Source organism: Sminthopsis crassicaudata, chromosome 3 (genome assembly GCF_048593235.1).
Source record: "Sminthopsis crassicaudata isolate SCR6 chromosome 3, ASM4859323v1, whole genome shotgun sequence".
NCBI classification, from domain to species: domain Eukaryota; kingdom Metazoa; phylum Chordata; class Mammalia; order Dasyuromorphia; family Dasyuridae; genus Sminthopsis; species Sminthopsis crassicaudata.
This window is the reverse complement of record NC_133619.1, coordinates 509,479,654-509,502,818: the sequence shown is the minus strand read 5'-3', so window position 1 is coordinate 509,502,818 and position 23,165 is coordinate 509,479,654. Positions and strand designations below refer to the sequence as shown.

The window sequence follows — 23,165 nt, the reverse complement described above, 5'->3', positions numbered from 1 at the left end:
TACTTATTCACATGGGAATCATGTGCTAATTATGCTGCCAGCAGTACATAGGATCTCCGAGCTGTGGGGCCCCTTGGAGGCCACCTCCGTCAGGTGTAATGGAACAGGGAATCTCTAATGTAGCCATGTGGTCATCCAGGCTCTGTGCAAAGTCCTACAGCCATGAGGAGCCCACTGCCTCCTCAGGTGGCCCTTCCATCTAGGGGCAGTGCTAGTTGTTAGGAAATTGTTAGGATTCAGAAATAATTCATCATGACAAGAAATTTGTCATGAGATAGAAAAGATTAGAAATGAAATGTCAGACTGACTCAGGATTCAGCCATTCATTCTTTTGCTCATCCTACAGTACCCAGAGTGGGGCCTGGACATATTGTCTTTGAACACTAAAAGTTCCCTGAGGGCAAATACTGTCTTTGAAGACTGTAAGCAACTTGAGGGCAGGGCCTAGGTCTCCCCACCCCCCTCCCTTAAAGTCCTGAGCACAAGGATCTGGCATTTAGCAGGTGGCAGGAAATGTTAGTTGAATTGGATGAACAATTAATTGAAAGAACTGTTTTTAATTGCATCCAGCTTCAGGATTGCTGTGTGACCTTCAGAAAATGGCTATCTCTTTCTGTGTCCTACTTTCTTCTGATGTAGCCCAGGAAGTATGCTCTCAACACACATTTTTGTGGCTCCAAAATGGAGGTTTGAAGATCTCAGAATGACTCTGGGCTGGTAAATTCTGACACAAGCTTTGACATCTTGAACAAGTCTTTTCTGTTGAATCAGCTGCAGAAATGAAGATAATAATATGCTATCTCCTTCATTTGCAAAATAGGAGATTAACACTATACCACCTATGTCACAGGAGTATTGCAAAGAAAGCACTTAAAACTTAAGTAACTAACTTTATCAAGCACCTACTATGTGCCAAGATCTTTGCAAATATTAATCTCATTTGATCCACACAACAATCCTGGAGTTATTATTGTAAATATTCTACAGCCACTCTCACAAATGGACTCTCTTCTGCCCATTTGTGGGTTATCCATGTTTTCCACTTTTTTCCTTTTATTTTCTGGGTTTCTTCTCCTTTTCCCTGATCAGAGGAGGCTGATCAGAGAGAGAAGAGAAAAGTGTAATGCACAATGAAAGGGGTGGGTCTAAAGAAATGTTGAGTATTTGGAAGGAGAACATGGATTATCCATTTCCACTGGCCCATTCAAAGCAGATACACTGAGGCAGCTAGGCAACATTGTGGATGGAATGATGAACATGAGTTAGGAAGATTTGAGTTCCACTCCTGCTGTAATCACTTAATAGATGTATTACAATGGGCAGGAAATTTCATCTTTCTCTGCCTCAGTTTCCTTGTCTGTAAAAGAGAAGTAATAATAGCACCTACCATTACAGGTATGTTGAGGGAGATTGAGATAACATGAAAAAAATTTTAGTTCCTCAAGTGATACAATGGATAGAAAAAAGCTAGATTTTTAGTCAGAAAATTCTGAATTCAATTCCTACCTCAAATACTTAATAGCTGTGTAATCCTAGGCAAGGTGCTTAACTTTTCTCTGCCTCAGTTTCCTTATCTGTAAAATAAAAGTAATTATCTACTTCCCAAGGTTTTGGTGAGAAACAGATGGGATAACATATGTAAAGTACTTTGCTTTACATAACACAAATATACCTTAACATTTATAACATATGCTTCCCCAACTCTAAATTTATGCTATATAAATGCTAACTATTATTAGAGATGACGGGAGGCAAATGGGGAGCAGGGTCCCTGGCTAACTGTGTGCCTGTAGACTAGAGTTCAGCTAATGGGGTCTTGTTTTTGTCTCAGAGATGCCGTCCAGGCCTGGGAGCGGCAGAGCTGCGGTGGGCTGGGCCCCTCAGATTTGCCAGAGAAAGTATTGACAGGGCTGACCGCCCCACTGGCTGCTAACAGACAAGGTAATACCCAGACCCAACCTGGGTTGGCGGGGGCTGCAGGGGAGCTTGTCTCTGTCTCTTGTTGTCCTGGTCACCTGTCTCCTTATCTGAATTCCTCTCTAACCTTGTCCATGTCTGCCTTTCATCCTCCTCTTTCTGTCTACTCCTTCTCTCTCTGTCTCTGTCTCTCTCTGTTTCTTTTTTTGTCTCTCTGTCTCTATTTCTGTCTCTGTCTCCCTCTGCCTCTTTCTGTCTCTCTCTCTTCCTCTCCTCCTCCCTCTCTCCCTGTCTCCCTCTGTCTTTCTGTCTTTCTCTCTGTTTTCCTGTCTCTGTCTCTCTGTCCTTTTCCTTCCCTCCCTCCCTTTATTTCTCCTTCCCTCCCTCCTTTCTCTGTCTCTGTCTGTCTGTCTCTTATCTCAATGTCCCTTTTTTCTCCCTTTATTTTTGAATTTCTTTCTTCTGAATATCTTGGAAAAGTAAGTCAGAAGTCTGGCTTCTTGCTTTTTATCTATGTTTGCTCGGGATGGGTCATTTCCTGGATTGGGGCCTCAGTTTTGTCATCTGCAAAATGGAGATACTCATAATTGCCTTCTTCCCAGGGCCCTCTTGAGGGTCACTCTTTAAAGCCCTGAAGCAATACAGGAACAAATGCTGTGTTTTCTTCCCTTGGTACCACAGCCCCATCTCTCTCCTTTGGCCCCTAGGGCTGCTTGGTCTGTGTTTGTGTTTCTCCTGTGTGTGATTCCTGGTGTCTCTGGCTATCTTTTTCTGTATTTATCTCATCCTTTACGTTGTGTTTATCCCATATCTGCTTGTTCTGATTCTTCTTTTAGTGATTTCCTTCTCACTATTCTCTCTCTGCCCTTACGCTCCCAGTGCTGATAGTTCCATTGGTGGACAAGGAAGCCGGAGGCGTTGTGGCCACCATCCTGGTAAGAACAGGGTCCTGAGGGTTGGCAGAATGGGGACAAGGCTGGTGGAAGGGGGCCATTATTACTCTTTAATTTTCTAGTGGGGCCAGTGTAGACTCCTTGAGTCCATCTTTTCTCTTGGTCTCACATCATCCCTTGGGTTGGGAGTTGGAGGGGAGTATCTCTGTTTGGGTGAGGTTATAAAATGTTCCAATCCTGGATCAGTCTTGCCTCCAAATTATCTCAGCCATCATTATCTCTCATTCCCTATGCTTCCCTCTTTCCCCTCATCTTGTTCCCCCACTATGAGGTCATACCAGCTGCCCTCACCTTTAGCATAGCTCCTATCCTCATTCAATTCAATTGAACAAAGATTTATTAATTGACTTTTGTGTACAAGTCACTGGGCTGGTCAGTGAGAGTCCAAGACAAAAGAGAACCAGCAACTCTCCTAAAAGATTCTAGGTTCTGTACAATCTATTCATATAAAGCATGTTGTTTGGTTATTTGGAGGGGAGAGAAAACACTATTATTTGAGGCATCATGGAGGCTTCAAGCTCTTGGTCTTGAAGGAAGATAAGATTATGAGATTCAAAGTGAGGAGGAGGAGTGCTCCAAGCTCAGGCAGTGGGATGGGAGGAGATGGAATTGGAGTGGTAGGATTTGAGTCTCTAGTGAAGACGTCCAGTTTGATTGGGAAGTAGAGACTGTGAAGGGAAGGGATATGAAAGAAAGCTAGAAAGATAGGTTAGAAACATTATGGGAAGCATTGAAAGTTAAGGAACTGAGGTAATAGGGAGCCACTAAAGGCTTCTGAGCAGGAGATTGGTAGAGCTGTTTCTTAGGAGGAATATTTTGGTAATTGTACAGAGGCTGAATTGGAGGAGAGAGACACTGAAAGCAGAGGCTATTATTATTGTCCAAACAATGATTTTTCAGGGTAGCTATGTGTGTAAAGAAAATGAGAAAAGAAAAAATGGGTTCAAGAGATTTTATTGTGGTAGAATAGACAGGATCTTTCAGTTCATGGATGGAGTAAGATTAGGAAGAGGGAAAAAGAAAAGATAGTTCTGAGGTTATGAACCTGGATGACTGAAAAGATGGAAGTCCGTACAAAGTGGCAGTGATGAATCCAGTTTGAGACATGTTGATCTTGAGATAAACACCAGTGTTTCAATGGCTTTATGAGGATGCTGCTGCTAGTTCTGCCTGCCTGTCCTATGTGACTCTTATCCATGTTCAAGTTTGAGATAGAGATGGGAAATCCTTGTGGAGCTGCCAGCAGTCAGTGAGTGATGCTAGACTTGTGTTGAGGAGGAGAGACAAAGGGACACAGAAAGAGAAAGAGAGAGAGAGAGAGAGAGAGAGAGAGAGAGAGAGAGAGAGAGAGAGACAGAGAGAGAGAGAGAGAATGAGAGGACAGGAGAGACAGAGAGGGACAGAGGGAGGAAGAGGAAGATCAAGAAGGGAAGGAAGGAGGGAGGAAGGGAGGGAAGGAGAGGGAGAGGGAGATAAGGATTAGATAAATTGATATTGAAGGTCTAGAATTGGCTTTTCATAGTCATATTTCACAAATGAGGAAATCGAAGCCCAAAAAGTCAAAGCGGTATACCTAAAGCCATAGATTTGCCCAAAGGCAGGATTCTAATCTGGACCTCTGGCCCAGAACCAGGGTTCTTTCTGCTGAGCCAGGCTGATTGCACCCACCCTCTGACTGCTTTCCATCCATTACCCTGCGTAACCTTCAGAGCGACCTTGTGAGTTCGTTGGTGCAGGCATTCTCATCCCCAATGGCGGAGCAGGAAGCTGGGGATTAGTCAGGATAAGATGCTGGCTTATGGTCCCATAGTTACTTCACAGGCCACTGGTCATACAACTAATGAGTATTAGAGTTGGCAGTGGAACCCGGGACTTGCAGGCTCCCCATTACAACACACTGACTACTAATGAGGATGCTAATTGGACTCGGGGGCGCAGACGAAATCACCAAAGGAGAGAACTGTGTAGAGGGAGAGAAGAGGGCTTAGGAACCAAGCGTCCTAGCTGGGCTAGAAGGGGCCCCAGGGTCCTCTAGTTCACTCTAGTTCACTGGCTCGTTTCACAGCTGAAGGATGCCCAAGGCCCAGGGAGGAAGTTGGGACGTTCCCAGAGGTTGGATGTGTCAGAGGCAGGCCTCGGACCCAGGCTCTCTAGTCAATGCTCTTTCCATCGTGCCCCCTAAAGCTATCCCTCGGGGGTACCCTCCCTGGGGATAAATAACTCCAGAAGAGAACCTGAGGGACCCTCACTCTTAGGGAGCAGGAGACAGATGATCCAATGATCCCACAAGGAAGAGGTAAGGCAGGGAGGAAGAAGAGGCCCAGGAGAAAGGAGCATCAGAGGATTCAAGAGAAGGGGATGGTCAGTGTGGTCAGAATTTACCCAGGGATCAAAGAAGATGAGGGCTAAGAAGAATCTCCCTGATTTGGCAAGTGAGACCATTAAGGCTCTTTGAGAAGAGAGTTTTAATGAAGTGGGGGGTCGGGAGCCAGATTGTGGAGGGCTGAGAAGTGAGCGGGTGGTAAAGTGGTAGGCAAAGTGAACGTGGACTTTGGCAGGGAAGCAGTAGGCAGAGAACACTAGCTGGAAGGGGCGGCTCGGCCAAAGGAAGACGTTTTTTAAAAGAATGAAACAGACCGAAGCACGTTTGTAAACCACAGGGAAGGAGCTGGGAGATAGGAAGAGGTAGAAAATGAGAGAGGGAATGATTAATGGGGTGAGCTCACAGGGGAGACGGGATGGGATGGGATCAAGGGCACAGGCAGAAAGGTTTGTCTTATCAAGAAGCAGGCCTGGCTCTTCCTCAGACACTGGAGGAAAGGGGGGGAGGAGGAGCTAAGATGGAGGGGGATTATGAGGTAAGGAAGCAGGGAGAGGGGCTCAGGGACTGGGGATTTAGGAAGCCAGCAGCAGGGAGGATGAGAATCACATTGTGTCAGCTCTAAAACCCAGGTGGGGAGAGAGAAAACAGAGACAGAGAAGAGAGGGAGACAAAGAGAGGAGAGATAGACAGAGACACATACTAGAGAGAGACAACGAGAGGAGAGAGAGAGAGAGACAAAGAGAGACAGAGAAAATACAGAGACAGAGAGACACATACATAGAGACAGAGATAGGAGAGAGACAAAGAGAGGAGAGAGAGAGACAGAGAAAATACAGCAACACAGAGACAGAGACAAGGAAACATAGAAGACAGAGACACAGAGACAAAGAGAGAGGACACACACGAAAAGAGAGGGATACAGAAAAGACACACAGACACAGAGAGAGAAGACAGAGAAGAGAGCAGAGATTCACACAGAGACAGGGACACAGAAACACACAGAGAGACAGAAACAAACACACACACACACATAGAGAGAAACAGAACAAACCCCCATAAGACACAAACAAAGATACAGAGAGAGAGGGAGAAGGGTAATGGGGACTTTGGCATCCCCTGGCTAGTATAATGTTGAGGAAGAAAGAAAAAGGCACTGTGTGGTTTTTGCAATAACAGGCACTAATTAAGTGTTTATGAGGTGAATACTTGCTGGAAGTGAGGAATAAGCCAAGCTTGTAGGGAAGGCAGACTAAGATGGGAGATGGGGATGAGGAAGGATGCCTTATGGCAGAAGAAGGGAAAATAACGGGAATAATGGTAGGTATTAGGGAATTACTGAACCATAGACTCATAGGCTCTTGGACTGTCCTGAGGGGATACAAGGCCAATCATGGGTACACAGCTGCAAAGGTAAAGGTAAGGAAATAATAAACTTATAGAACATCAAAGTTGGAAAAGTTCTTTGAACACAGAACATCAGAGCTGGGAGAACCTTAAGACAAGGAATGTCAGAGCTGGGAGGAATCTGAAGAATCTCCCCCACTCCTCCCTTTCCCCACCTCATCAATTAGTATCTAGTTCAGTGCAGAAGTTCAAGGATCCACCATGAACAGAGTCTGAATGGGGGTGGATATCTTAGCTCTTCTCCTTTGCCAGGTCTTCTGAGCTGTCATCCCCAGCTCATTAAAAGGGAATTAAAGTGATTCAAAAGCATCTGACCTTTCAAACAGCCAACTTCCGGAAGAGAGAGGAGGGGAAGAGCCAGGAGGGAGCCCCTGTTTGTGGGGATTGAACCATGACCTCTGCCTTCAGGTAGCCTATGATCTAAGGGGGGGCAAGATATAGTTCTTGCCATTAGGGAGCCCACAGTCTGAGGGGGAGATATAGCCCCATCCTCAGGGAGCTCCTCTCCCCAGCACCCAAAGGCTCTCTCGCTCTCCAGGGAATATGCCTTTTGTTCACACTGCTTTCCCACCATCTGCTCCCCTCCCCGATTCTCTTCCTCCAGATTGTCAGATGGCCTCCTATCTGTGGAGGAACTTGAGTTAGCGGATTTGGGATATGTCATGCTTGCAAAATATGTCCCTGGCCCTGCTTCCTCTGGCTGGGGAAGAGGAGTGATGATGGGATGGGGTGGGGGAAAAGAAGAAAAGCAAGATAAGAAGTGCCCTTCTGGGTCTCCCCTTTAGGAAATCTATGGAAAGGAGGCAGGGGAATTTCAAATATAGTTTGATGTGTGGGGTGTGACATTACTGCCAGACTTGTACAGTGACTTTGTTTAGGATTCTGCAGGACTCTCCTGGAGAAAAGGGAGCAGACATATTCCATGATACCCCCAATAAAATAAGCATGTCACAGGGAGACACATTTATATCCAATATGAGAAAAAAGCTACCACCATGGGAGAGGCTCTATCAGGAGGGAGTTAACTCTGACCCCAGAGAGCAGAGAATCATAGAACTCAAAACTGGAGGAATCCTAAGGCTTTTGGTTCAAGCATCTCATTTTTACAAATAAATAAACTGAGGCCCCCAGCAAGGAAATGGCTTGTTCAGTCACACGGGTAGTACAAAACAGGTCCATTGACTCTAAACTCAATGCTTTCTATTACACCAGAAAATCCAAGGACTGATGACCCCTTTGTTGGGAAGTCATTTGAGAGCATCTGAGCTCTGGGTGGGAATTTGGATGAGATGCCCTTTGAGGACCCTCTCAGCCCTGAGAGTCTGAGCTTGTATCTGGGGGTACATGCATGGGTGTTTATGTATGAATATACTTGACTGTGTGTCTGTAAGCAGATGTTGCTGTTCCCCTAAGTAGGGTATTTTTCTCTTTAACCCCATTTTAGTAATCCTTGTATTAGCTGTGACATTCTTCAGGACCTGCTCCCTTTTTTCTCCTCTTTTTTCCCAAGGGTCCTTTCTCAGCCCCAGGACTGAGAGAACCTGTTATTCCACAATTCTTAGCTTGCTAAACCATCCTTCCTCATGCTTTTAACATCTTCTTCAGAGGATCTCCAAGTCTTCTCCAACATAGGTGTAACCAAGAGAAGGTTTCTCACATTTGGGGGTGAGAAGGATGATACAGGGGATAGAGACAGAACAGAAAATTGAAGCCAAATTCAAAGCTCCCTTGGATCCTTGAAAACTCTTGGAATGAGTGTTATAAAAGATGGAAGCCAGCCCAGTTGTCTTAGATTCTATACTAGAATTTCGAAGCGTTAGCCATGACATCCTAGATCTCTGAGATATGGGACACATATAAAATAAATAAAATAAAAAACCATTGCCTTTCTACACTCAGGACCCTGCTCTTTGAGGTGGGTGGTATGGAGGGCATTCCATGCTAAAACCTTGGGTCCTGGGTTTCCTTTATCCTCCCACTTAGAGAGATTCCTAGCTTGTTTTGAAATGCTGCAATAGCTGGCATTCTAGAAAACAGAGGCAGCATATCACCTCTACCGAAACTTCTTTGTCAGGCCATTCTTATAATCCCTTCCTAGACTCAACTGACCTTTTCTGTGGGAAAGATATCCTGTGGTTTAACCTAACCATGTGTACTGGAATGAGCAGCTGTGACTCCTTTAGAAGGTAAATGAAGGACGTTTTTGGATTATCTGGAGGTTTGGGAGATCAGAGAACCTTTTCTTAATAAACCCACAGAACTTCTAGAATGTCAGAACCAAAAGGAATCTAGTTTAGATGGTATTGTCCAGCTTCTCCGATTTACAGATAAGGTCCAGAGAACTTCAGTCATTTATCCATGATCATAGAAGTTGTAAAAGTTAAAGGAAGGATCTGAATGAATGCAGAGGATGATCATATCCTTGACCACTTCAGAAAACTCTCTTTGACAGACTATGCAGACTACCCACTTCTTCCCTCTCTTCTTGTTAACAGGCTTTCTCTCTTTCCCTTGATGTTTACTGTTACGCCTGATCAATGAGAACTGTCTAAAAGTTGAAAGGGTTGTCTTGAAGGGAAGTGAGTTCCTCTAGTCAGTCATATATTGATCAATCAACAAGCATTTATTAAACACTTAATATGTGCCAAGTCTCTTCAAACAGAGTCCAGATGACCATTTGTTGGCAATATTATAAAGAAGGAAAGACTGCTCAGGAATGGGTTTGTTGAGATATCTTCTTTCTTTTCTTTTTAATTGTCCTTCACAATTTAATCTTTTTTTCCCTTTAAAAATTTTTAGAAATGTTTTTATTTAAAATTTTGAGTTCCAAATTCTATCCCTCTCTCCTCCCCCCCCCGAGATGATAAGCAACCATATATAGGTTATACATGTACAATTATGTAAAATATTTACATATTAATCATTTTGTACAAAAGTATTTGAATAAAAGAAAAAAAAAGAAAGAAAGAGGAGGAAAGGAGGGAGGAAAGAAGGAAGGAAGGAAGAAAAGCAAGGAAGGAAAAAAGAAAGAGAAAGGAAGGAAGTAAGAAGGAAGGAAGGAAAAGAAAGGAGAGAGAGAGGAGAAAGTGAAAAATAGCATGCTTCTGTCTGTATTCATTCAATATCAGTTCTTTCTCTGGAGGTAGATAATATGCTTCATCATGATTCCTTTGAGATTGTCTGGATCATTGTATTACTGAGAATAGCTAAGTCATTCAAAGTTGTTCATCAAACGATATTGCTGCAAAACGTTCTCCTAATTCTCACCTCACTTTGCATCAGTTTACATAAATCTGTTCAGGATTTTCTGAAATCATTTCTTGTAATTTCTTACAGCTCAGTAATATTTCATTACAATCATATACCACAACTCGTGTAGCCATTCTCCAATTGATGAGCACCCCTTTGATGTCCAATTTTTAGCCACCACAAAAAGAGCTGCTCTAAATATTTTTGTACAAATAGGCCCTTTCCCTTTTGGGGGGATATCTTTGAGATAAAGATCTAGCAGTAATATTGTGCATCAAATGATATACACAGTTTGATAGCCCTTTAGGCATAGTTCCAATTTACTTGAGTTGCTTTCTCATAAAGTTCTTATTAGATATTAAATAGATAGATGATGTAGGGGCTCAGGTAATGACCTTCCAGCAGTGGCTACCCCAGCTCATAGGGCTACCATCCTCCTGCTATGTGACTTTTCTAACTGGCATATAATGACAGAGGCCAAGAAAGACTCAGATGGAAGAAGAAGAGCTAAGAGTTTTCAGCTCAGCCCCTGCTAACCTGGAGAGTTTTGACCATCAGGGAACTACAGACTGTCAAGGGCCCTTTGGAAACTGAGTTCTATATTCATGAAATCCATGATTCTGAGGATTGAGTGTGGCAGCCAGTATCAGACCTGGATCTACCACTGACTCACTGTGTCCTTGAGTCTCTCTCCTCCTTGTATCTTGGTTTTTGCCTCTGTAAAATAAAAGAGAAAATTTCTAAGATCCTCCTTCTACACTTAACATCCTCTCTTTGTTCAAAAGTGATATTCAGTTTGGAATATTGCAATAAAAAGATCTGTAATGAAAAAGTTTTTGAATCCTGATTCTGTTATTTACTTCTTGTGTGAATGGGCACATGTGCCAGACCTCTTCAAGCAGAGACTGGCTGACCATTTGCTGGCAATATGGTAGAGAGAGAATTACTGCTTAGGAATGAATTTGGTCAGATACCTTCTTTCTTTTTCTTTTCTTTTTCTTTTTTTTGTCCTTCATAATTTAATCTTTTTTCCCTTTAAAAATGTTATTTTTATTTAAAGTTTTGAGTTCCATATTCCATCCTTTTCTCCCTCCCCTCCCTGAGATGGTAAGCAATAGATATAGGTTATACATACGCAGTTATATAAAACATTTCCATATTAGTCATTTTTTACAAGCAGATGTGAATAAAAGAAAAAATGAAATATGGAAAGTGAAAAATGACTTTCTTTAATCTGTCTTCAGTCAATATCAGTTCTTTCTCTGGAGAGTGTTCTTCTTTGTAAAATGAGTAGACTGACAGGATGACTTCTATGGTTCCTTCCAGATCTCATCCTTGGACTCAATCTAGGCTCTAAGGTCCTGTAATTTCCCAACTTCATTTCATTAAGCGCCTGACTCTGCTGTCAGCCCATCTCTCTGATGTCATTTGGCTGTGAAACTCCTTCTGTTTTGTTGAGCTAATTTAATTGGCCCCAAAGTCTCTTGTTCTGGACTGGGGAGGGTCAGGAGAGGGAAGGTCTGTGCTCATCTCAGAGCAGCCATGTCCAGCAGGATGAGCTCCGGGTCCCCTGGACATGGGGGATCCCCTTCAGATGCTGTTGTCCTGCATATTAGAGAGTGCTTGGCTTCCTAGCTCCATGGGAGGATCTGTACACCTTAATTTGAGTTGGGGAGCATGTGCATACATTCAAATAAAATGTGCTTTTGCATCCCAAAATCAGTAAAAGTATGGAAATGTATATGGGGGGACTTGGTGCTTTTTGTGTGTTTTCATTGTTTTGAGTATGAAGACTGTGGATGGGAACATATTTGGGAGTAAGTGTATATCTGTGTATATGTATATGTGTGGGACTGTGTTCTTCCATGTATGACTTAGTGTTTGAGTATGAAGACTTATGAAGGTGAAGATGTATATGGAAATGTGTATGTGTGTGTACATGTACACTTGTGTCCTTGAATGTGCTTGATGACGTGTGTGAGCATTAGAATGCAGTTGTATGTGTTTGTATCTCCAAGTGTGTCTATGTGAATGTGTGTAGGAGAATATCTGTATAAATGAATTTTTCTGTTCCTAATTATATGTGCATGTGCATTCATAAAAGGTTTCCTACTGTACATGCATACCCATAGTGCACACACACTCACAAGTTCTCACAGGAAAACTACCTAGTTGTTTCCAAACCTTGTCATCATGTGCACTCCCCACCCCCTTTCTTGTTTCACAGGTCCTTTTATTTTTTGTCTTTACCCAATTGAATATGAGCTCCTCAAGTGAAAGGTCCCTTGTATGTTTGTGTTTATGCCCTCCATGTTTATCATAGCACCTGACAGATAGTAAGACCTTAATACATTCATTTATTCTTTCAGAAACTCATATATGCAAACATATACTCACATAAGACATTCACACATGGTCTTTGTGCATATGTGAGGTAGGTCTGTGAATGATTTCATATATAAATATATATATATATATATATATATATACACACACACACACACACACACACACACACTTCTGAATGTATCCATATGAAAATGTGGATCCAGGAGATGTCTGTTTGTTTGTATGAATCTATGCATGCATGTAAGTGTACATCTGTGCATTCATTATACGTGTATGTATGTACATTTGGGACTTGTGCGTGACTGACTACATGTGCACTCTTCAGTGTTTCTTTATGTGTATGCTTGTGTCTATGTTTGTGAATGGCTGTTGACAGACAGACACCAATGGCCATGGGAATTAGAATATGGGCTCATTGTGAGGAGAAATTGTTTCATTCTTTGCACTAGCATCTCCAGGGCTTGGCACACAGTAGGTGCTTAATTTTAAAAAACTGCCAATTGATTGAGGGCCATCTCCAGTCTTCCTGATCTATATCTGGCCACTAGACCCAGATGGCTCTGGAGCAGGTGATCTTGCACAGCCTCCCTCTCTTAAATCTAATTCTCTTGCATGTCATGGCATCCCCTCCCTGAGGTCATGGTCCTTTTTGAGAAGGACCAACAAAGCTAGTTGATTGATTCCTGTCCAGACCAAGACATTGGTCACTGAGTCGATTCCACTTTATGACTCCACTTCCTGGGCTTGTTCCTCTGCCTTGGCTAGGAATCTGGCACCAGAGAGGAAACCTAGAGCTGAGCAAAGAAGAGAAGAGAAGATCTTAACTGGAATGGGCCCAAGGGTGTGTGAAAATCACATGCAAGTGAGACTGTGGTCTCCCCACAATCCCTGGCCCAGTTAGCTGCTCCTGGGGGAGTCACAGATGGTACCCACCAAAGGGCCATCTCTACCCCTCTCCACCCACTGACTATCATGGGGAAGGGGAGGAGAAGGGTGAAAAGTCTTTCCCCGTCCCCACTCTGTCAGGCCCAGATCTTAAAGTTCATCACTCTACAGCCATTATGGCAGCCTTTTTCTCAGCATTTCCCCTTCCATCTTTCTGCACTCTGGACCAGAATCTTCTTCCTTTTCTCCTATCTCTGACCACCTCCCTTTCATAACCAGGTGGAGCCTGCTGTAGCTCCTACAGCCTATGGAAGAGGATTCAGGCTCTCCAGCATTGGAAGCCCTTCCTGACCTCTCTATCACCTTCTCTTCCTGCATCCCTCGTAGATGATCCATCTAGTCTTTTTACCATCCTGATGCTTTTGCCCAAGCCATCCCTTTACCATGAATGTCGCCTACTGTCCCCTCTTGAGTATTTCCACTCATTAAGACCTAGTTTAGGTCTCACCTTCCCCAGGAACCCATCCCTGATTACTTCAGGCCATGGTTCTTTACCTGAACCCTTTCACTCATGATCCCAAAATGATTATATCTACTGAGTGCAGGTCCCTTTGTTCAGCACTGTGGATAGGGACTCCAAGATGAAGCAAGCCATAGCCTCTGGCTTATTTGGCAGAAGCACTGGATCCAGTCACAAAAATCTGGGTTCAAATCCCAGCCTTAAAACTGTAGGCTATATTTTAAAATTTGGTTGATATTATTTTCATTTTTCTCCATCATTTTCCTCAATCTATACAATCACCAAAACAATAAATCAAACCCAGATTTGTGGTGTTTGCTGATTTCCGAGGTATAAAATGCTCCCACTGAAAGTTTAACAGTTGGCTCTCCAGAGCCAGTACAGGCTGGCATCAGCAGACTCCTGACTGTAACACATTGTACTGGAGAAATTAGGAAGGGGGGACCATAGAAAGGGATATGCTCAAACTAAAGTATGAGTCAGAAGATAGGGAGGGCTCAGGCTGATCAAGAAACAATACACTTGCATTGAAAATATCCCTGCAATATCAAGAAGAAGGCTACCAGCATATTGGGTAGACTTCCTATAGAGAACTTACAGGAAAACATGATTAAGAGTCACTTAGAATGGGAAGTCAGGGACAGACTTTTATCAACATCATTAGAAAGAATAACCACATCCAGGAGATAGCAGAATTATGAGAGCATTTGAGTACTGTGCTTTCACTAGCAGTTCTTATGAGTCAACAGTGTGTCAAGTACTGGGAAAAAGGGTTATTGTTAGGGTCCTGTGAATGGAGGGATCTGTCAATTATTTAATCAACCAATCAATAAACATTTATTAAGTGCCTACTTTGTGCAATGTGCTATGCTAAGTGATAGTAATAGTAAGAAAGGCAAAATCCAGTCCCTACTCTCAAGGAACTCGGAATCTAACGGGGAGACATCAAGCAAACAACCACATAGAAACAAGATCTATACTGTAGCTGGGGGTTGAAGAAACCTAGGAAGGCCTGGTAAGTTCATAGATAAAGATGATAGGCAATAAGGTATGATCAGCACAAACCCAACCCGTTATACTTTTTAAATGGGCTTGCCTCAGAGTTGATAGGTCCCCCAGCAGAAGCTGGATGCTTGGTCCAGGAGCTGGTATCAGGAATCTCTGCCCAAAATCTTCCTGGATCATAGTTCTATCCAACACCGGAGATTTTGTGATTTTATGAGGCAAAGTGGTGTGATGCGTTGGAGCTCACTTTTATCTGGAGACCTGGGAAGGCTTTGAGGCAGGCTTTGAGTTGGACAGTAAAGAAAAAGAAAAATATTTTCCTGTCATCTTAGCCAATCGGAGAGTGTAGTGGTACCTCAGAATTGTCCTAATTTGCATTTCTCTAGTCAATGGTGAGCATTTTTTCCTATGACCAGAAATGGCTTTAATTTCTTTGAGAAAGTGAAGAATGTCAGAGGAGAAGAGGAGGGAGTGTCTTCCTGATGTGCATTCTGTGCATGGAAAGGAGATAACAGAGTAAGATCTGGGAGCTCACATCAGCTGGACAGTGCAGTGTCAAAAAGGGCATCCTGGGGAAATCAGATTGCAAATGGAAGCAGCAGGAGTTTGAATGCCAGGCCAAGGCATGTTTATCCCTACTAGGAGAGCAGTAGGGAGCCAATGAAGTTTCCAGAGCAGGAAAGGTACATGGTCAGACTTGTAGGTTGAGAAGATTAATTTGGCACAAGTCTGATCATGTCTGCCTTCACTCTGCAGTAATTACAGAGTGCACTGTGTTAAATGCAGTGATAATGTGGCTAGGGATGCTTCTGGGCTGGGTATAAAAACTGAGGAATATCCATCTTTCCACTTATCTTCTTGGGGAGAGCATGGGGCACATACTTTGCAGGGATATCGGAATGAAGGTGAGATGGGGCACAGAGGGGGGACACTGGGGAGAAGGGTGACTTCATCAGAGGAGGGAGGAGGTTCAGTATTTAAGAGATCAGCCTGTGGAAGAGGGTAAGACTTGTCCAGCTTGACTCCAGAGGTTCTAATTGGAGCAATGAGAAGCTGCCGAGATGGATTTCAGCTCAGTGTAAGGAATACTAACAACCAGAGCTGCTCATATATGGACTGAGCTTCCATGTTGGGAAGAAGCCTCTGAAGGTCTTTGCAAGGAGGCAGGATGAACACCTCTTTACCTGGCAGCAGGATCCCCAAGTGGGTTGGATGTTCCATCCTTTTTATGATTCAGAGAAGAATCACAGAAGAAAGAAGGATCAAAGAAAAAAGGCTGGAGGGGATTGGGGCAGGGTGTTGGGGAGGAAGGGAAAAAAAAGGGAAGCAAATAGAGGAGAGGGACTCTATAGTCTCACCTATATAGCCCTGAATTTGTCCCTATCTCCACAGTAGTATGACAGAGAGAACGTCACAAGCTAGGCTAGTGGGACTTTAGACTTCATTAATAAAGTCAGTATCCAGAAGGAGGGATGTGATAGTCTTTTATCTTCTGCTTTGTTCAAAACTCATTTGCAATAGTATATTTAATTCCGGGAATTACATTTGAAGAAGGACATTGATAAATTAAAATGAATTCAGAGGGAGGTGATCAAGCTAGTGAAAGAGCAGGCTATGGGAGGTGGATGGAGGAAAGCAGAAACTGTACTTACTCAACCTAGAGAAGGGGAGATTTAAGGGTGACAAAGTAGCTGCCTTCACTTATTCAAATGTTATCTAAGGAACTTCCCCTTCTTCCCATCCACCCTATTTACAGGTAAGGAAGTTGAAGTTCAGATTGGGGAAGGGCTCAGGTAGTAAATAGCAGAACGGGATTCAAACCTGCCTTATATCATCCATCCTTTCAGATGTTCTGGTAGATCCTCGGGCAGAGCTAATTCATACGGCCCAATGTAAGAAAGACCTTTCTATTGATCAGAGCAATCACATTTTGGAATGATAGCCTCTGCAAGGAGTGAGCTTCTTATAACTGAGGGTGTCTAAGTAGAAGCTGTAGGATTTCTCTGCCCTCACCCACCAGCATGCTGTAGTGGGAAATCCCACTGTAGGAGAAAAGTTGAATGGGGCACCCTCTGAGTCAGTGGTTCTGTAGTTTTTTTCAGTTAGAAACACAGAGACCTCAGTGACTTCTGGGTCACACCGAATATCAGAGACTGGCAGGCGTAAACATACCAGACAGGGGTACAGATGAGAAGATGTTTTGCCTTCTCTTGAGTAGTGCAGCTATGAGCCAAGGGATGAGCAGAGGGGGTGATGTGTGTGTGTGTGTGTATGTGTGTGTGTGTGTGTGTGTGTGTGTGTGTGTGTGTGTGTGTGTGTGTAGAGGGATATTGTTCATTCTTGAATAAATTGCACTAGAGCATAAGAAGTATCTGAAGTTATGATAAGAATCTTGAAATTAAAATTAAGAGTCCTAGGTTGGAGTATTGCTTGGCACCTGATAGTTGCTAAATAAAATTGTTCATTGAATTGAATGAAATGGTGGTTTGGATACTTACTAGTTGTATAATCACAGTCAAGTCATTTCACCTTGAACCTTAGTTTCCTCTTCTGTAAAATGGGGATAAGATTACTTGCACTAAAGGGAGAGTTAGTATCATCTCTCTGGATCAGTCTTGAACAGTTTTAGTACATGGTTTTAATTTGAATGGTAGTAGGAGAATTTATAGGATGGAAGTATAAGGGAGACCTTTTCAGGACGTTTTGATGGGGAGTGTATAAGTTGTGGGGAGGCCGTTCTTGAGGGAAGGGGAGGAAAGAGTGGACTGGCTTAATCAGGGGTCTTTGTCCCCTTCCAGGTACACTGTGCTCAACTCAGTGAGGGGGATGAGCAGAGCCTGCAGGCCATAGAGAAGCACGTGAGTAGGGCTCGAGCCTCTCCCATTGTCTTCAGATGGAGCAATCTGGATAGTACAGATTGGATGGGGAGGCTGAGAATGTGGGGGAATGGGGTGTGGGGTGGAGGTCAGTACCCCAAAGAGCCACATAAAGGTCAGGAGAGGGTGACTGTCTGTCTGAGCTGCTGTTCACCCTTGGGTGCTGCCTTCTCAGTCTGGGCCAGAAGCCTCTGAGCCATCCTCTGGATCACTTGAAGTTTCTTGAGAGACTCTTGGGATCCTTGGAGAGGGGAGGTGGGTGCTGTCCACTTAGGGAAGAGAGTGTCTGAAAGGGAGGGATAGGAATGGCCAGCGCTTGGGGTCCCTAGGCCCCTGATGCTGCCCCTCATTGCCAGTCTGTCCCCACAGACGCTTGTAGCCTTGAAGAGGCTGCGGACCCTGCAGCAGCGTCAGCCCCGGCCCCGGCCCGTGCCAGAGCCCTCTTCCCCACCCACCTCACTGGTCCGGCCAGATGGAGCCGTGTCTACTGGGACAGGCGGCTACAGTGACCTGGATAGCCGGATTCTGCAGCTGTGTGGTGAGGCAATGGGGAGGGCTGGGCTGGAGGAGTGAGGGGAGAAGATAGGGTTTGCAAAACAAATCTTGGATCCCAGGTCCCAGAGCTTGGAAGAGTTAGAGGTGTGGGTGAGTGGGTGGGTGGGTGTCTGTGTGTGCGTGTGTGAGAGACAGACAGACAGAGATAGACAGACACAGAAAGACAGAGACAAGCAGAGAGAGAGGGAGGAAGAGAAAGGGAGACACAGAGTGAGGGGAGAGACAAACAGAGAGAGAGAGAAAGAGAGAGAAACAGAGACAGTGACAGAAAGAAAAACAGAAAGAGACAGACAGAGAGGGAGGGAAGGAGGGAAAAAGGGAGGGAGGAAGAGAGACAGAGAGGCAGAGTGACAGAGACACAGAGAGAGGCAGAGAAAGAGACAGAGAAAGAAATAGAAAGAGAAAGAAGAGAAACAGAGATTGCGACAGAGAAGAGATAGAGAGAGAGAGAGGGAAACCAAGAGACAGAGACAAAGAGACAGAATCAGAGACAGAGACAGCCAGATGAATGGGAAAAGATCTTATGCAATGGGGTGGGCCAGGAGCATGAGGAATTGGGGGTAGCCTTCACCTCTGCCTCTCCTAACTCTGGCCCCCTGCCCCTTCCAGGGGAACTCTATGACCTGGATGCCTCTTCCCTTCAGCTCAAAGTACTCCATTATGTGAGTTGGACTGCTTTTCCCACTTCCACCCTTCCTAATTTCCACTATGGTCCCCTCCATCCCTGTCCTCTAGACATAAACAAAACTCCCATTGGGAAGGGAATTCAGAGGTCCTGTCCTCAGGAGGTCTTGGCTCTAAGGGCCAGACAACTCTTCTTAGAAAGGGCAGATCCCAATTCTGGGAGGCCATGTTCTGAGGGAAACAGCAGGGATCTTGCATTTGGGGAGTCCCCTCTTGGCCTGAGTAGGAGCTAGATCTCAGAAGTAGGTTAAACAAGGAAAGTTGCCTAAAGGAGGAGAATTAGTAGGCCCTTTGATTAAGTAGGTGGAAAAGGCTTTGTCTGGAGCCCTTTATCTTATTACTTTATTAGTTTTGCTTTTATTACGTTATTTTATTAGTTGCAACAAGAGACAGAGTCTTCAACCTGCTGCCTCCTCCTTGTTTCAGAGGATAACCTTCAGCTATCCTGCCAGGTAAGTGCTTTGGAGAGATAGGGAGGATGGAGGAAGGGAGGAAGAGAGAGAGAAAAAGGAGAGAGAGCGAGAGAGAGAGAGAGAGAGCGAGAGAGAGCGAGAGAGAGCGAGAGAGAGAGAGAGAGAGAGAGAGAGAGAGAGAGAGAGAGAGAGAGAGAGAGGAAGATAGAGAGGGAGAGGGAGAGAGAGGAAGAGAGAGAGGAGAGAGAGGGGAGAGAGAGAGAGAGATGAGACACAGAGAGTCACAGAGAGACTGAGAGAGAGAGAAGGCAGGTGTCTGTCAGTGCTTACTGTCCCTTGTTCTCTTAACACTCATCATTGCTCCCACACACACTCCCTTCTCTCTTCTCTGCCTCCTAGGTCATTGGTGACAAAGTGCTTGGAGAAGAAGTCAATTTTCCAGTGAGTCTCTGGCTCCCTATCCCTGGTCAAGGATCTGCTGGAAACATCTAGGGATCTCTTAGTGATCTCCTGGGTTATGTCAGGGCCATTTGGGGTATTTTAGAATTTCCTTGGGAGATAGGGTTTTTTAAATTATTATTGAGCCCATTTAGGATCTTATAGTCTCTGAATGTTTGAGCATCTTTTCATCTAGGACCTCTTGTGGAATCCCTGGACAGGGAAGGGGCTAGCAAAATGAGAGCAGCTCTTATCTGTTTCTTGAAGACGTATTAGAATCTGTTAAATTATTTTCTGATCTATTGGTCCCTTCTAGGAACCCTTGCTTGGGGTCTGTCTCCCTTGCCTCTTATCTCCAAAGATGAATTGGGTGGTTCTGAGTGTAGTCTCCCAGGCAGGGAGAGGATCTGTGTCAGGCGGAACCCTGCTTGGGGACAGCGGGGGGAACAGGGACCAGAGGCATCTTCCCAGCCCTGCCCCACCTGAGTCCAAGTCACCCTCCTCCCCCGTCACTAGGATCCTCCTGCTTCCACTCACTGACTCTGTGCCTTTCTCTCTTGCTCCTTCTTTCTGCCCTTGTCCTTACAGATGACAGTGGGCCGCCTGGGCCAGGTGGTGAAGAACAAGGAATCTATTACCCTAAAGGACCTCACTCCTGTGAGTGGTAGCTCTAGGCATGAGCTTGGGGTGAGGGCTGGGATTGGACTGAGCTGCTTCCCTCTCAAGCAGAGATTCCCTCACCTCCCTGATGCCCCAGAGATAGCCAGGATTCCCAAGCTTCCCCCCATTTCCCTGTCTCTCCCACTCAAAGCTGCTTCTAGAACAGAAAGCCCCATTTTCACTTCCCCTGGGGGTAACTGAGGCCTTCAGAGACCTGTGGGCAGATCGGCACTGAGTCGGCAGAGAATAGAACCCAGATGTCCCAACTCCCAAGAGAACCAGGAGTTGCCACTGGAGTTTCCATGGCTGCTCCCCTCACCTGTGTCCTCCTCCACTTTGCAGGAAGAGGTGACCCAGCTGCAGAACCTCGTGGGATGTGAACTGCGCTCCATGCTCTGTGTCCCTGTCATCAGCAGGGCTACCAATCAGGTGGTAGCCTTAGCCTGCACTTTCAACAAGCAGGGAGGAGAGACGTGAGTCCCAGTGACCTGCAGAGCCTGGGGATGGGAGGGAAGCCAAAGAAGGTGTGAGCTGGTGGCCTCTAGTGCCTGATGGGCTGGGTGAAGCATTGCCCAGCACCCCCCTTCAGAGGTCAGGCAGGAGGAAGCAGGATGGCAGCTGGGAAAACTGGGTGCTTTGTTGCTCAAAAAGTCACCTCCTTACACATTTGAGCTCACTGGCTATGTCCACTATCCCTCATCCTCCTTCGAACCAAAACCCATCACCAAATTTCAGATTATCCCCAATTACTCCACTTGGTTATCTACTCTGTGTATTGCTCAGGCCAATTTACATCCACTTTCTGGATAATTCTCCATGGTCCTGTTCAGCCTAGGACTCCAGTGACAACTTAAAGGTGACATTCCCAGGGATCTCTGAGTCCGAGACAAAGTAAAAGCGAGAGGAGGAGCTCCTAGAATTTGGAATGTCAGAGTGGGGGAAAAGGAAGGATGTTAGGATAGAGAAGAGGTGAAAAGTATCTTAAAATACAGTGTTCAACTCAGAGGAACTTTACCCCAACCTAGAATAAATTCCTCATTTTACAGCCTCAGGGAGAGAAGTGACACATCCAAAGTCATTCAGGCAGTAACTATGGAAGCTAGAACTGGAACTCCAAATCTGGCTCTTTCAGATCTACAGGATTGGGAGGGTGCAGCCTAGAACAAACACCCCAATTCTGAGGCAGCAAGTATGGGAGAGGGATGGGAGTCAGGGCACTTGGCACCTCAGTCCTGCCTCTGCCACTTGAGCAAGTCATGCCCCCAAATCTTTTATGTTCCAACCCCGAGTTTGAGATATCAGGAAATAACTGGACAAGGAACGGAGATGCTGGGAGGTAGTGAGGGCAATTCTAGAAGCTTGTAAGACTCAGGTAAAGGTAATTATAATGTGATAAATGCATAAAAGGAAGGTCTGAAAGAAAAAACTATCACTGACATAGAAAATTGGGGAAGGCTTCCTGGAAGAGGTGATATTGGGCTTTAAAGGATAGGCAGGATTCTGTAGTCAGTCAAAGAGTAAAAAGGAGAACGTTTTAGGCACTGTGTAGGCCTTGGGAACAAGGGTGCACAGTATTTTTTAAGTGAGGGAGGGGTGGGCAGCTGAGTTTTGAAGGCCAAGAAAAGGAGAATGAACATTATTCAATAGGTGCTGGGAGGCCATTGAAAGGTTCTGATCAGAAGAAGGACTCAGACATAAGCTAAGGAAAATTAGCCTTAAATTTTGTACAGAATGGATTGGAAGAAGTGGATGTGGAGGGAGGCAAGAAGAGATCATGGGGGCCTGGACTCTGGTCATGGCTTGAGAAAAGAGAGGAGAAGGCAAAAGTGAGAGGGGGAATCAGCAGGGCCTGGTAACTAATTGGAGAAGTGAAGAGAAGGGCGAATACTAATAATTTAGATAATGTTGATAAGGTTATTGAGGCTGGTAGGGGTCTGTGACTTGTTCAGGGTCTAAAATGGGATTTGAACTCAGGTTTTTCCAACTCAGCCAACTTTCATCAGTTAGCTGAAGAGTGGGACCACTAAGAGAAGGAGGCAGAGGTTTTACAGGAAGGATAATGAGAGATTAGATCAGGAATCCTGGGAACACAGTAAACTAAAGAATTCAGGGAGAATGGGCAGCAAGCATGAATAGCCAGCTATTGCTGCCTCTAGTGCTGAAGTATGGGGTGATGAGAGGGACACTGGCCTCTGGGGGACAGGAGCAGACAAGCAGAGGGAAGGAGATGGAGAAGAGAGCCGCTTCTATCCTGGGTGCAACTATACCTCCACCTTTAACTCCTCTCCCCACCATGGAGTGGGAAAACCATTGTCCTGGAGCACAGAACTTGGGTCTAAATCTTGGCTCTTTTTCTTATTAGTTAAGTTACCTTGGACCAATTAGCCTTTCTGTAACTTTATCTGAAAAATAAGGGAATTGGACATGTTTAGGTTCCCTTGAGCTCTGAAGGCTGGGATCTGTGATTTACCCAGCTTCCCACAGCTGGCTCTCCTGATGATATATCATCTAGCCATGGGATTGAATTACTGACTCTGGAGGATTGGGGAGCAATCTTGTTAGGCGAGAAGCCGGCTCCCATTAGCCTGGGCGGGCGCCTTGCTGGACAGCCCCTAATCACCCTGCTTCCCTGGACACATTAGGATTGATAGGGAGCTCTTTGGCTCAGCAGAGGGAGAACCGAGGGCAGGGAGGGGACAGACAGGAAAGATGGGCTTAGTGAGCAGGAACGGTCACCTGCAAGAAGTGACCAGTCTCCCCTGATTCCCTCCCTCCTTATTCCCAGTCTGGGAAAGGAGCCCTGCCCTCAGTCAAGGAGGCCCTAATAGAGGGGGAGGGAAGAAAGTCATGGCCTCTGCTCTCAGGCAGCCCCCATAAAATGAAAGAGGGGTGAGGAAGGCATCCCAGACCAAGGGAGGAGACAGGACACAGATT

The 23,165-nt window shown here is 45.0% G+C and overlaps 1 protein-coding gene across 2 annotated transcripts in view; it reads left to right on the top strand.

The window, feature by feature from the left end:
* PDE2A (phosphodiesterase 2A) overlaps window positions 1-23,165 on the top strand; it is a 172,644-nt gene that overhangs the window by 123,656 nt on the left and 25,823 nt on the right. For both annotated transcript variants that reach the window (XM_074303997.1, XM_074303996.1), the window contains exons 5-13: window positions 1,832-1,941; window positions 2,797-2,852; window positions 17,404-17,463; window positions 17,851-18,019; window positions 18,646-18,698; window positions 19,098-19,172; window positions 19,533-19,574; window positions 20,160-20,228; window positions 20,574-20,704. In XM_074303997.1, the coding sequence (XP_074160098.1) occupies window positions 1,832-1,941; window positions 2,797-2,852; window positions 17,404-17,463; window positions 17,851-18,019; window positions 18,646-18,698; window positions 19,098-19,172; window positions 19,533-19,574; window positions 20,160-20,228; window positions 20,574-20,704 (765 nt within the window). The remainder of the gene's footprint in view (window positions 1-1,831; window positions 1,942-2,796; window positions 2,853-17,403; window positions 17,464-17,850; window positions 18,020-18,645; window positions 18,699-19,097; window positions 19,173-19,532; window positions 19,575-20,159; window positions 20,229-20,573; window positions 20,705-23,165) is intronic.